The 13,471-nt window shown below is 36.3% G+C and overlaps 2 protein-coding genes across 2 annotated transcripts; one reads left to right on the top strand and one right to left on the bottom strand.

Annotated features, from left to right (window-relative positions):
- Positions 1–3,826: 3,826 nt before the first annotated feature.
- LOC107460833 (uncharacterized) lies at positions 3,827–6,583 on the top strand. Its single transcript, XM_016079251.3, has 6 exons — positions 3,827–4,268; positions 4,415–4,529; positions 4,783–4,994; positions 5,085–5,112; positions 5,645–5,683; positions 6,302–6,583. Exons 1-6 carry the CDS (start codon positions 3,990–3,992, stop codon positions 6,325–6,327), a joined length of 699 nt encoding a protein of 232 aa, XP_015934737.1. The 5' UTR covers positions 3,827–3,989; the 3' UTR covers positions 6,328–6,583.
- Positions 6,584–7,028: 445 nt separating this feature from the next.
- LOC107460824 (general transcription and DNA repair factor IIH subunit TFB4) lies at positions 7,029–10,700 on the bottom strand. Its single transcript, XM_016079235.3, has 11 exons — positions 10,550–10,700; positions 10,386–10,474; positions 10,016–10,298; positions 9,799–9,845; positions 9,349–9,386; positions 9,217–9,262; positions 8,995–9,048; positions 8,827–8,895; positions 8,458–8,534; positions 7,787–7,882; positions 7,029–7,615 (listed from the first exon to the last, which is right to left on the bottom strand). Exons 1-11 carry the CDS (start codon positions 10,578–10,580, stop codon positions 7,552–7,554), a joined length of 894 nt encoding a protein of 297 aa, XP_015934721.1. The 5' UTR covers positions 10,581–10,700; the 3' UTR covers positions 7,029–7,551.
- Between the last annotated feature and the right edge of the window lie 2,771 nt (positions 10,701–13,471).

The following is a 13,471-nucleotide window of genomic DNA, read 5'->3' as shown; positions in this document are numbered from 1 at the left end:
CCCATTGTTAAAGTTGTCTCACGTTCTCTCTTCATTGCGTCGACATTGTAAGAAGCCATGGACGTTAGTGCTCTGCATCCCCGTTATTTCGCTGTCGCTGTCTCTGTGCAATCTTGCAGTCGCAACTGTGCGTTTTTCACGAATTTGTACTCCTGTCGTCACTGCGATTCACGACACCAGAACTACTACCGCAAGATGCTGGCTCATGACCAGGGCGGCGCCGCTTGTAACACCCTACCACACAGATCCTTATACTTAAGTCATAAGATGGAGGTGGTGAGGTATTACGACCTCTAAAGTAAAATTTTATATATATAATAATAGTGAAAAAGATTTTTAACTAGGAGCCTTTGAAGAAAAAGGTAAAGCAAAGTCATCAAATCGAAAAGCGCAGCACTCCAAAAAGCGATAACGTAACCAAAGCAGACAAGGATGAGTTGATACGGACATACATACATATAAATAGAAGAGTGCCAAAATACAGATAACAAAACTCAAGACTCGGTTCGCGAAGATAACTAGTCTGAGCATATAAGTATACATACATATATACATAGGGGAACCCCAAAATAAAACCCAAAAGACAAAATTATATAACCTGTTTCTCCAAACTAACCTCTACGAGGAGTTAATACAAAATATATCTAAACAGTGGAGAATATAAGTGTCAAACTAAGTATAGGTAACCAAAATAAAGCCCAAAAGATAAAGACATCAGAAGCTTCCAACATGGCTCAGCGAGGAGCCTCACATCCTGCATATGAAAACTACAAAATCTGCATGGGTGAGAACCTTGGTAACAGTTCCTACATATCTAACATATAATGTCCTGGAAAAGTCGAAGGCAATCCTAAAACTTCCAACATATAATTAAAGCTTATAAACATAACTAAACCATGAGAAATAAAAATAGGCAACTAACTAAGGATCTTCGGTCTAACTAAAACTCCCCTTTCCACCTCCTCCGAACCTCCCAACCGCCACCAGTAATTTTATATTGCAAACACAATTATATCAAGCAAGGAAATCACAAACAGGAAGCAGATACAACAGTTAAACAAGTAGCAAGTATTTATACAGACAATTAGACATTCCAAACAAATCACACCAAACAAACATATAAATGCATATGATGCATGTCTGTCCTAGTGGCTGATGAGTCTCATCTGTCGGTTATCAAGCCAACCCGACGTATCCGGTAGGTAACCCGGGCACAGTCTCTCTGTTGCGCCTTAATAACATTAGCGGGAATCCGTGCCCTGTCACCATTAGAAGGTATCTGTGCCCTGTCACCCTTACAACCAGAGAGAGAAATACAAGCATACTTATCCAACATTTTCCATCATGATTCATTTACTACATTCATTCATTAACTCATATAGGCAACCCCGGCATACTCGCCACATGTTCAAGCTTCCTCAATCAATCATAATCATTTAATCATTAATCATATACATATACATGCCCAGTATTAATTCAATGTTTATCACAGACATCCGGCTTATAACACACAAAGCAATTTCACCATCATCCTCAGCAACTCATACAATCATTATTACTCATGATTCCTCATAATTTTTTCTTTTCTTCATCCACAAGTTATCCCCTTTCCTAGCTTCTTCTTAATTACTAGGTATTCTATTGTGATATAGTACTTAAAGGATGAAAATAGGGACTTAGAAGTTTAAAATTTGGTTTTAAAAACACAAAACACATATTTGTTGGAAATCAGGTCACGCGTGCGCGTGAACGCCAAAGAAATACCAAGTCACGCGTACGCGTGCATGTTGGCCCATTACGTGTACGCATGGCTCTTTTTCGAGTACGCATGCGGACCAGGTAGAATCGACTGATCGCGCATGAGAATTTCGCGTACGCAAAATCTCCATGTCACACGTACACGTGGGTGACGCATACGCGTGGGCATGCGATTTTGACCGTGTATGGGCTGTATGCGTACGCATATAATGCAGCAGCACAAAAAGCTGCTGAGCCCTAATTTTTCAGTTTACGCACCAAACTTTGATCGAGCATAACTTCCTCATTTTAAAACATTTTTCCTCCGTTCTTCAAACGGCATAAACATCTCGGACCCAATTTTATTTCTAAATAAGTTTGATACTAATTGGGGTTTCGAGGTCAAGTTATGCTCCACCAAAGTTGGGTTAAAAATGATAGTTTAATAAAACTTCACAAATCTCCTATTTCAAAACATACAAGTTTCCAAACCTTTTAAAAAACACCCAAAACTTACGAATTCAACATCAAACATTCTCAACCAATATTTCCAACTTCCTCATAATATCTACATCCTACCAATTCTCATCCTTCATCAGTCACAACTCAATAATTGAATCTCAACTCATATTCAATATTCCAAATTCAACATCATGCAATACTTCAATTTCCATCAATACTCAACTTGATCAACTAGTATACATACAATTCAATATCACATACCAATTACATACTCCACCAACAAGAACATCATCCACAATCCCAAATCTTTGCAAGTTCAATAATACACAACAAGCATTATCAATTACTCATCCATTTAGCCCCCAACATGATAACAAGTTAATCACATCTCACAATCAAGCTACAACTTCCAACATCACTAACCACATATTTAATAATACAATCCATACCAACCAATCAACCACATCAGCAATTCAATTCCTATCTTAGGGTTTCTAGCCTAAGTTTTCACATTACATTACACTTTAGATATAGGAAACCGAAATCATACCTTGACCGATTTCCACGTGGTTCCCGAGACAACCCCACCAAGCCAAACACAGTAACCCAAGGTCCAAAGTCACCCAAACAAAAGCACTCAACCTCCACCAAGCTCTAAAGCTTACAATTTAAGCTCCAACATACACATATGCACACCTATTACATATATACAACACATATACACCCACATTCAATGCCCAAAACACCAATTCAAGAATTTAATTAGGGTTGAGGATCCTTACCTTACCCACGAACCAAACCCAACGAGTTCTGAAGCTAAATTGAACCTAAGGTACTAAAACTCACAAAATCTCAATAACACCTCAATGAATTTTGAAAATGAGAAGGGATAAAGCAACTGGGGTGATAAAGTGGCTTACCTATAAAATTGTTTCGGTAGAATCGTAGAACTCGACGCGGTGGTCGCGTGGCTGCAAACAGTGCGGCGATCGGAGTTCGGAGTAAGAAATTATGGTGGATTGATTGGATTCAAAGGTTTTATCTCTCTTCTTCCCTTCTCTTCAATGTTGCAGCGTGAACGAAGAAGGAAGGAAGGGAAGCTGAGTTCTTCAAATGCTTATTGGGTTGGTTTGGGTCCGGTTTGTTCGATTCGGTATGTTCGGCCTAATTTCGAGCCAAAATTTTTGAAATTAGTGTTAAAATTCTCGTTTTATTTAACTCTATCACATTAAACTACAAAATTTTATTTTTCTAATCTTCTTGATTAATAATTAATTTATTGATAATTATTTGTTAATCTCTCAGATTTTACATCATTGTTACTAGCCTAAGTTTATTACCCATTTTTGGTGTTGAAGGCGTGATATTACGACTTTTAATGAAGTTATTAATGGGCAAAGATATGCAGTAAAAATTTTATGTGCATACAAATATTTATTTTTTATATAAATGGGATGTTTATTTTTAATACAAATGAGATATTTGCTTTTAATGTAAACTCGATGTTCACACATCTCATTACTCACTAGTGAAATTCTTTTCAAATTAATTTTCATACTCTTTAAACTTAAATTTTATTATCTTAAATGGTTTCAAACAAGCTCTAAATTAAAATATGAAAACGTGCAAAAAGTAGAGAGGCTCTCTGACACGTGCACGTCAAAACGACGACTCTCTCAATTTTTGGGAGAAAATTGAAGAAAATCAATTGGGGTTTCGAAAGCGAAGCACTTTGCCCAATTCAGGTTCCGATTCCACGTTCCCTCCTCAAATTGATCGTTGTCTTCGTGATGGGACACCACCGTGAAGCCGTAGAGGTGGCCAAGACGGTGCTTGAGGTTGCTGATGTCACTTTTGCCGCCGTCGAATACGGCCATCATTACCTCCACCACAAGCACCACAACGTCGCCGCCCAGGAACCTCCGGCCGCTAACTGTCCCTCGGATGAAGAAGAATTACAGTCTCTTCGATCGGAGAATCGCCGCCTCAGGAACCTGCTCGAGCAGAATTTGAAGCTTCTTCAGAACCTATCTGAATCGCCCTCTTTTCTGAACAATTGTCCCTCTGATGTATGTTTGTTCAATACAGCTTTATTTCCTCGAGGGATCTCGTTTTCTGACAAAAAAAAAAAAAATTATTTATTTTTTATTTTTTTAATTGGGCATATTGATAGTGATCGATAAACCTTACAATTTCTTTCTGTTGATGGTTATAGCTTCATGATCAGTTAGTTTCCACCGTGGAGTCTGATGAGTACTTGGCTAAGCTCAAGTTGTTGCAGCAGGAAGGGTTTAATGGTGCCATGCAATTTCCTTTTAAGGAAGCCACTGGTATATATGCATTATGCAATTATGCATTTATATTAAAGTTTAATTTTTATGCATTGATCATCATTCAATCAAATTTATTCGTTTAGATAACCATTTAAGTACACATCCAAAGAAATAAATAAATTTAAGTAGTGGGTAAGGAAGGTAGTTACTTTAGCTCATTACTAATATATGATATGATAGTTAGATGTTTATATAAAATGTTTTTACATTGATAATGGATTAATTTACTTGGACATTGAACGTTTGACAGAATTTGATCATGATTGTGCTGATATTTTGATCAATGTTGATTCCCAACAACCGAGTTGGTGGGTTTGGGTTACTGATGATCTTGAGCCAAGTAATTCGGAGGAAAGGAGTGGGATTGATGATGAAAGTTACATAGTCATCAGTGAGGAACATGTGGTTGATGGAGTTGCAAACTTCATGGCAAGATGCATTCTGTCAAATCCTAAGGCTCTGGTATGTGTTTGGTTGCTACTTATGCATGTTATTGCTTATTTGATAAGATGTATCTAATGAATTTGTGTGGTTGTGATTCGTTAATTGCAGAAGTTATCTCCAGAGCAACTGCAGAAAGGTAAGTTTGCAGTCAGACCTTCAGATTTTGAATAATTTGCTTCTTCCATTAGATCTATAGAAATTATGTGTAAAGATCTAGTCTGTTGCTCGAATGAAATGGGTAATGATTCTACTGAATTGTGCCATAGTGCCCTTGTACATTTTTATGCGTGAAAGGGTGAAAATAGTGTATATAATAACCATAACTATAAACCTGGTTTGTCATCTCACTGTATCTTTTGAGCTGTTAAGACCATTATTATTGATGGTAAATATATATAATTGAGATTCCCTGATAAATACGCTGGATGAGTGTAATACTAGTTTCTCTAGTCATATTGGTTTGTTCTTTTTCTGTTTGAGATTTATTATTAGTATTAAGATTGCCGATTAACCAGGATATTGTTTTATATACCATGGTACTAATTGTATTCACTTTTTGTTACTTCTATTCTCTTGCATTCATGCAATTTTGTATGAAATATTCTGCACTAGCTGCAGGTGCAATCAACAAATTGATTTATCTTATATTTTAAATCATTTCATGGCAGTTCTATCAAAAGCTTTGGCTGGGGACTTGCTTTGGCGGGGTCTCTCTCTCTCTCTCTCTCTCTCTCTCTATATATATATATATATATATGCATACTTGTCTGGCCTCTCCTTTCCTAGCCATAACAAAGATAGACACACTGCATAATGGAAACTATTCTTTGGAACCACCTTTTGCTTCGATATTGATTTTGAAAAAATAAGTTAATAATTTGAGCAGGGTAATCAAACTCGAGTTCACCTTAACACATGAAGCTTACATGAGTTGAGATGAACTTGAATAGTAAAGCTCAACTTGCAAACTTGATTAGAGACATAAATTTGTAAACTCTTTACCCCTTGCTAAGATGAGTTAAAGGTTTGATAACATTGAATTTGAGAGACTGCAAGGACAAGCATATATAATGGTTATCTATGATCTTCCATGACCTATAATCCTATATGACAGACTGAACTTCCAGCTGGATGTTGTTTAGTTCAAGTAATATATTGTTCAAATTATTATTATGTAAACCCTTTCTTTTACCTAGCATTTTTAGCAAATGAGAGTTCTTTCAAGACAGTTTATAGTTTACTGAGAATTCCTTTGTAAAAGATGTCGATGGCTATTTCCTTGACCCGCCATTCTGATTTCTTAATGTCTTTTATGACCATAATAGGCTGTACAAAAGTCGTGCTGTGTTAAGAGTTGCCGCAAAGGGTATTCACAGTGGCAGTAAACTCGCTCTAAAGGCACTCTAATGATGATGCGTCTTCCATGGCCATGTCGAATTTCACATATCCACCATGGAGCTTATAGGGCCTTATCCAAAATGTAAAATGAATTCGTTCATTATTTCCTATAAGTTCTAGGCCTCATGTAAATAATGGTAAATAACATTTACATCTGGTGCTTGTTAAAACTGTATCATTTGGCTTCTAAAATATTGCTTTGTGAATTAGCACTTAAGAGCAGGTTTATTTTTCTGATTACTTAATAGGCGGTTGATGGTTTTTATGCTCACTTTGATCCGTGTAGGTACATGATTTGAGTTATTTCGGTACTGAAAATTTTAATTAGTCAAATTCTAAGTAGTAAATGTAAGTCAAATCAGTCCTTTGAAAATACAAGGAACTAACTAAACCATTTCAAGCAACTAGTGTAACTCTTTGGTTTTCATGGAATTAATTTTGAAACTTGTCTGGATCAAAATGATTCACGCATCATGTATCTACATGGGATAAAGTCAAGATTAAGCCAATTTAGAGAAATTATATATTATCAACCTGTTAAAATATCACTTCAAATTAAAATTGATTTCTTTATTATAAATATTTTTTCGACGGTATAATAACTAACTCTCAAATAGCAATAAATAACCATGTAAAAACAGTATACAAACCATCTTCTTGGTTTATAATGTCATTTAACAACCATTTTGATAGAAATTAAAATAAACAAAATCAAGACATCTTGTACTCTGTTCATAAGGTTACCAATGCAATGCTTTGATTGCATTGCCGGTTGCTGTTAGACATCATTACAAAATGGACGCCTTTTAATAGAACCCAACTTTCTCCAATACAAGAAAAGTTCATGATGGTTCATCAGAGAGGAATAGATGCTATTTAATAAAGTTCGCAGCCCACCATTGGATATGGTGCTAATCATAGCTTTCTAAGGAAATGACAGGCCATTATGAAGCTCTTCTGTATCTATCCTGCTATGCAACTATCCAGTATACACAATGACCCTCATTTTTCTGGGACCTACAATGACCTCTTAAGAAACTTCAGTTGCCTAACAAGACAGTCAAGGTAATTTCACGCCAAAATATCGTCACGCTGCTTACATGGAAGAGAACCTTGATTGATCTGCTTTCTAGTGGCAGTAACAAAAAATGTTAAGCATCAAACACACCATAATGTATCAAGCTTTTCTTTTCCGGTCAGTAGATGAGGGAACATTTGATTGAGCTTGGCCAAATACAGACCTGCAGAACGTGCGAAAACCAAAAAAAAGGTAAACAACATGAGATGAAACTGGAACCCTCGGGTTATGTAAATAACATGAGACTATCTACGATATATTCATTCAAGGTCAAAGAATCTTATATGCAGCTTAGAGAAACAGATTATCAAATGGCCATGATATGAACACTCACCCACAAGTTGAACATTTATCATGATGCTCACAGAATATGGATAAGCATACAGAGCATACATAGCCCATGTCAATTGTTTGCTTATGACAGAAGCACCTGCAAAATGAATGTTACACAATTAGCCAGGTGTGGGTTGCTAAAGAAAAGATATCAAATGTATAGTCTGATTTTCACATTATAATATTCTCATTTATATGGGGGATACATAGTAAGGTAATGAGTATAATTTAGGCACAGCCCAATTAATGGAAAAATTAGATATTAGATATTACTAGAAATAGTATAAACAGGAGTAGTAGAAATTGTATTATCGAATGTTGAATGTTAACGAAAATCCCCTCTCCCTTTGAATTCTCACTATCTTCTCTCCAGTCAACAATCAGTTAACAAAAGAGTCCCAAACGGAAACCCCACCATAATGTACCACAGATGCAACATCGAGAACAAAGTTTGAATAGCTATGTACTACCTTCAAATCCACATGAAATAAGAAAGAAAGAAAAGCATTGGGGAAAAAAAAAAAGAAAAACATAAGAATCATAAGTTTGCTTGAAGCTAGGGTGCAGTCCGAATGTTCTGAGCATTATAGATGGGAGGGAGAAACATATAAAGAAGAAATGATGATAAGAAATCTGCAACAGAAAAAGATAACAGCACATGAAATAACTTACGATGCACGAAAATCCACACCCACAGATTTAGGAAGCCGCAAAAAGGCACGAGAATGCAAATCAGTTGCAAACACCGTCTGTATAAACAAGTTAGACTAGCATCAAAAGTTGAGAAAATAAAATCATAATATAAATAACCTGATGAAAAAAAAAAAAGAAAAGATCCTACCCCAAGTGAAATCAAAAGTTGTAAAGGAATCATTATAAATCCTAGAATTTGTTTCCAACCATATACAACAAAGCATGGCAAAAAAGACTTTTTTTGGGGTTGCAGGTTTCTAAATCTTAAGAATGACACAGACTATTACTTAATCATGAACAGAGAAGTGGCAAAAAAAAATCACAATTCCGCCAATTAAGAGAACTTACTGAAAAATATTGGAAAAGCCCATCCAAATGGGGAGGCCTGTAATATATGCCACCAGTTATGTACGAAGCCTGATATTCATATTATAAAATGAAATTGTTAGTGCCAATATAACATATCAGTAACTGCAACACCAAATCATTCAATGTGCATGTGTATTATTTAATCACCTGTTGGAGGAATGCAGAATTGTTAGAACCAATATAACAAGAATCTATAGGGACCTGTGTTACAAAAGTATTAGTCATACATAAAAACACTAGCAATTTTATGTCCCATTAAATGACTACTCCCTGAAAAAGCCCAAGAACATAACAGCTAGCCCAGAAATATGCCGAGGTCAAAGTGAAATACAGAGAAAAAGAAAAGTAAAGTGAAGAATCACTACATACTGTTGAGTGCTGCGCAGAGAATATTGAATTCATGATTGCCACATACCTGTAAGGAAGTAAAATAGAGTGAATGTTCATTGCACAAAACGAATAATGTGAAATAATAAAATATAAAGATCAGGAGAAGCATACTGTTCTGGTCCATCAGCAGATCCTTGCAAACACAAAATCTGTTCATAAATTAGCAAATACACAAAATTTATTAGTCAAAATCTGCAAATCTTTAACCAAATGGTAAAATAAAGCCAAAACGCGCAAATAAAATAAAAGAACAGGTGAATCATATTTCAATACTCATTCCACGATTTATACCAGTTCAGAATAAACTAGATTTCACAACTCATTTATAACTTGGAATGATCTTTATTTAGGTATTTCCCTCTCATTTCATTACTCAACTCTGGTAGCACAATATCAACTAAAACACATGCCCATTAAAACAAAAAAGATATTGCTAAACCGATCACACTTGACTAACAGCAACTCATTACATTCAAGTGCAGTATAAAACTCTATCTAAGAACACACTAATGATTAGGCATTAGGCATTAGGCAAGCATATAAGAATGTATATATACACACCCGAGGCTGAGGATGAATGGGCCCCGAACGAAAAGCTCTCTGTATATCTGAATAGCAAATCAGGTCAAGCAAATATCTCACAGTACACTTACAAGTCTATAGTGAAAATTCTTAGATATCAGAAGTAATACATAACTAAACTTCTACCCTAATCATTTAAAATAAGACATTTTCATAACTAAAAGAAGCATTGAATGCAATGAGTGGAAGAGGATACAACAAAGCGCCATGGACAAGGATCCCGAAAGGAGCGAAGGAGGAGGAGCTCCTCCACCTGCAGCATTAACCCTGGGCTTTGCCAATTGCTGGTCCCCAGCTAGGAAAACCTCGAGATTGTGCAGCAAATCGGAGTAGAGGGAGGGCATGGAACCGGTGGTGGAGCCATGGTTCTTATCGGAAGAAGAATCGTAGAGGTAGGTGCAGGAATTGCAGCCAGTGGCGATAACCACAACCTGATTGAGCTGACTAAGAAGCAGGATCGAGTTGAGAAACGCAAGCACCTGAAAAAAATAAAGAAAGAATTAGGGGAGAAAACGGAAGGGAAGGGGGTCTAGGGTTTATGAGAGGAAGGGGATGAAGTTGGTTACATGAGAGAGGAATTCGGAGAAAGGGAAGGAGAAAGTGGACCAGAAGAAAGGGTTGGTGTCGAGCGTCACCACGAGGAGGCTGACGTCATCTGCAACGGATTGAATAGAGAAAGGGATCAGAAAGTGAATGGAATTTGAAGGGGAGGTGAAAGCACAGTACGCACCTGAATAGAGCTTTGAAGGAGCAGAAGGCATGCTTCAGTCCCGGTGCTTCCACTTACTCAGCCGCCCTCCTCCCACTTAAAATGTCTCAACTCTCAGATTGTCCTTGGTTAATGGTTACTATCTAAAACTAAATGTATGACCCAATTAACGGAAGCGTCTGTCCGTATGTATTTTAATTTTAGATATATTCAATAACCCAAAAGTTTGTCAATATTATGTGGATCTTCCAAATCATAAAAGTCTATGTCAAAGTCCCAACTTTTATTTTTCAATTCGATTTAATAAAAAACTAGTAAATCGAATTCATTGAATTCGAATAGGTGCATGATAAATGTGCTAGTAAATCGAACTAAATTGTTTCGATTTATACATGATAGTAAATTGAATTCATGCAATTCGATTTAGTCACGTGAAGTAGCCCATAGTAAATCGAAGCTAACGATTTTGATTTGATGATTTTGTAAATTGAAACTTATAGATTTGATTTACTTGCTGTTACCATCTCTACTAATTCGAATTTATTGACTTTGAATTTGGCTATATATACAAATCAAATTCATTTCATTTGAACTAGAAAACACAAAAATTCCACTACCCATATCCGAATCTGTACACATGGAGGACGATTCGAATCGTCTATATCGGCTCGCCGTCCACCTCAAAGTTAGTGAAAAAAAATTTGAAAATAAATTAGTCGTTCTAGTAACATTAACATAGTTCGTGTGGTAGTTGCTTGGAGTCGTTAATTAGGATTATTCAAAGAAAAAAAAAAGAACGGATCTTTAAATTAAGTGCATGTTAGAAGTAGTGAGTTATTAGATGATTAGATTTTGATAACTTGAAATGGTACCTAAGAAGATCTATTATGATTGTAGGGTATGTTAGATTTTTTAAGTTGTTAGTCTTATATTCAACTAGATTTGGTTTATGATTAGGATTAACAACTATAAATTTTTTGAGTTTTTTGAAACAATAAATGTAAATTTTTTTTGGACTTGTGATGCACTTAGGCAATTGTTGTGTTAATATTTTGTATTTTTGTGTATCCGTGGAGGACTATATGCATTGGTAAATTTCTTTTTTTTTTAGAATTTTGAAGAATTGGGTCATGAATTATGTAGTAATTTGTGTTGTTACCCATGAAGAATTGGTAGGGCGTTATTGTAAACATGTTTTTAAAATTAGCGTATGCAATGTTTATTGTTTTTAGAATTTTATGCATTGAACATTTTTTTGTAACGATTGTGATAAAGAATTGTTAGGAATAATACACCATTCTCCTTTGAGAAAATACCTTTTACAGAAAAATAAAATAGACACAATCACAACACAAGAATTTAACGTGGAAACTCCAATTTCTGGAGAAAAAACCACGGCCGTTGCCAAATGACAACCAGAGAATATCACTATGTGAAAATTTTAACAACACATAGACTTCTTTCTCTCTAACATCGGCACCCCAGTACACCCACACTCTCAAAGCAAATATTTAACTATACCTCACAACACTCTCTAATCAAAAGGTATAGAGGAGAAGAAAAGTCAGATACAAGCTTTAAGTGTTTTCGACTGGTGCGAAAAATATGGAGAACTTAGCCTCATATTTATAGCCTAGGCCACCCACTCCATTTGCTATCCTAAGCAATGTGGGACTAATTCAACCAAATTCTAACAATCTCCACCTTGATTGAAATAGTCACACATCTTCAGCTTCCATAGTCACACCGACAATTCTTTGCTGCCATTGTCTATACCGACAATCATAGTTCAGAGAACTATCATACTCCACCATGAAAGTATACTCACTTGGAATTAGACCACTCCAAGCATTTGCCCTTGGTGCAGATTGAAACCTTGCTGAAAATTCATGGTGCAACTTCCAAATTGGCTTTTCCTGGAAGTTCTTCAGCCATCGACATAACTCCGTCACAAACCTTGCATCTCAACGCCAACCAGTGCCCGTGTGCAATTGTGGACCCGATTGCCACAACTTATCCTTATCCATGGCAGTGCGGTAATACCATGAGGATACTTCTTGTCTTCTAGAGAACATCATCTTCTCTCATAGAGAGAGCAATATTGCAAGTATCAGATTGAGAGCCTTTTTCTGAAACCGCATTACCTGGACAATTTCTCTTTACATGCCCAGGCTTTCCACATTTCCAGCATGTTACACTCCTTCCACGATTTTCTTTTCCATAATTGTCACCTCTAGCTACAAGCGCCAAATCTGATGAAGTGCTACCCTCATTTTTTCATTCTTCTTTCTTCAGCAATGAGCTTACTGGCAACTTCTTCAAAATTCAGAGTTTTCTTCCCATACATTAAAACAGGTTTGATATACTCATAAGAAGAAAGGAGAGACAATATGAGCCTCAGTGCCTTATCTTCATCATCAATTTTCACTCCAATTGCCTCTAATTCAGAGACAATACCATTGATAGCACTAAGATGGTCGGAGATTTTCACATTGTGATCCATGCGTAGATTATGGAACTGCTCCTTCAATAGCAACCGATTTGAGATGCCCTTTGCCTGATACAACCCTTCGAGTTTATCCCAAAGTTCCTTGGCTGTTTTTATTCGTTGCACATTTGCAAGAACATTCTTAGCCAAACACAGGCGAATAGCACTTGCAGCTCTCAAATCTAGTTCCTCCCATTCTTCATCCTTCATACCAGAGATCTTCTCCTTCAACGCCTTGTGCAAACCTGATTGTATCAACACATCCTTGACTTGTATTTGCCACAAGCCAAAATTGATTCTTCCATCAAATTTCTCTATTTCAAGCTTCACAGCACTTGTATATCCTAACATTGTTGCAACCGTATACTGGAATAGTATAACTCAACTGTAGACCGTGCACTAAGAAGGGTCCTCAGGAAAGAGAGGTGGGTCACAATGGACACACTTAAATACCA

Source organism: Arachis duranensis, chromosome 8 (genome assembly GCF_000817695.3).
Source record: "Arachis duranensis cultivar V14167 chromosome 8, aradu.V14167.gnm2.J7QH, whole genome shotgun sequence".
Lineage (NCBI taxonomy): Eukaryota > Viridiplantae > Streptophyta > Magnoliopsida > Fabales > Fabaceae > Arachis > Arachis duranensis.
This window is presented reverse-complemented; position numbering and strand designations above follow the sequence as displayed.

What these genes read in the sequence shown, in the direction of transcription:
- LOC107460833 (XM_016079251.3), top strand. Translation starts at nt 3,990, where the DNA reads ATGGGACACCACCGTGAAGCCGTAGAGGTGGCCAAGACGGTGCTTGAG. An exon ending in TGAACAATTGTCCCTCTGAT is followed by an intron (nt 4,269 to 4,414) that starts GTATGTTTGTTC and finishes TGATGGTTATAG; the next exon opens with CTTCATGATCAGTTAGTTTC. An exon ending in TGTCAAATCCTAAGGCTCTG is followed by an intron (nt 4,995 to 5,084) that starts GTATGTGTTTGG and finishes CGTTAATTGCAG; the next exon opens with AAGTTATCTCCAGAGCAACT.
- LOC107460824 (XM_016079235.3), bottom strand. Translation starts at nt 10,580, where the DNA reads ATGCCTTCTGCTCCTTCAAAGCTCTATTCAG. An exon ending in TCCTTCAAAGCTCTATTCAG is followed by an intron (nt 10,475 to 10,549) that starts GTGCGTACTGTG and finishes AATCCGTTGCAG; the next exon opens with ATGACGTCAGCCTCCTCGTG. An exon ending in CTTGTCCATGGCGCTTTGTT is followed by an intron (nt 9,846 to 10,015) that starts GTATCCTCTTCC and finishes TTTGCTATTCAG; the next exon opens with ATATACAGAGAGCTTTTCGT.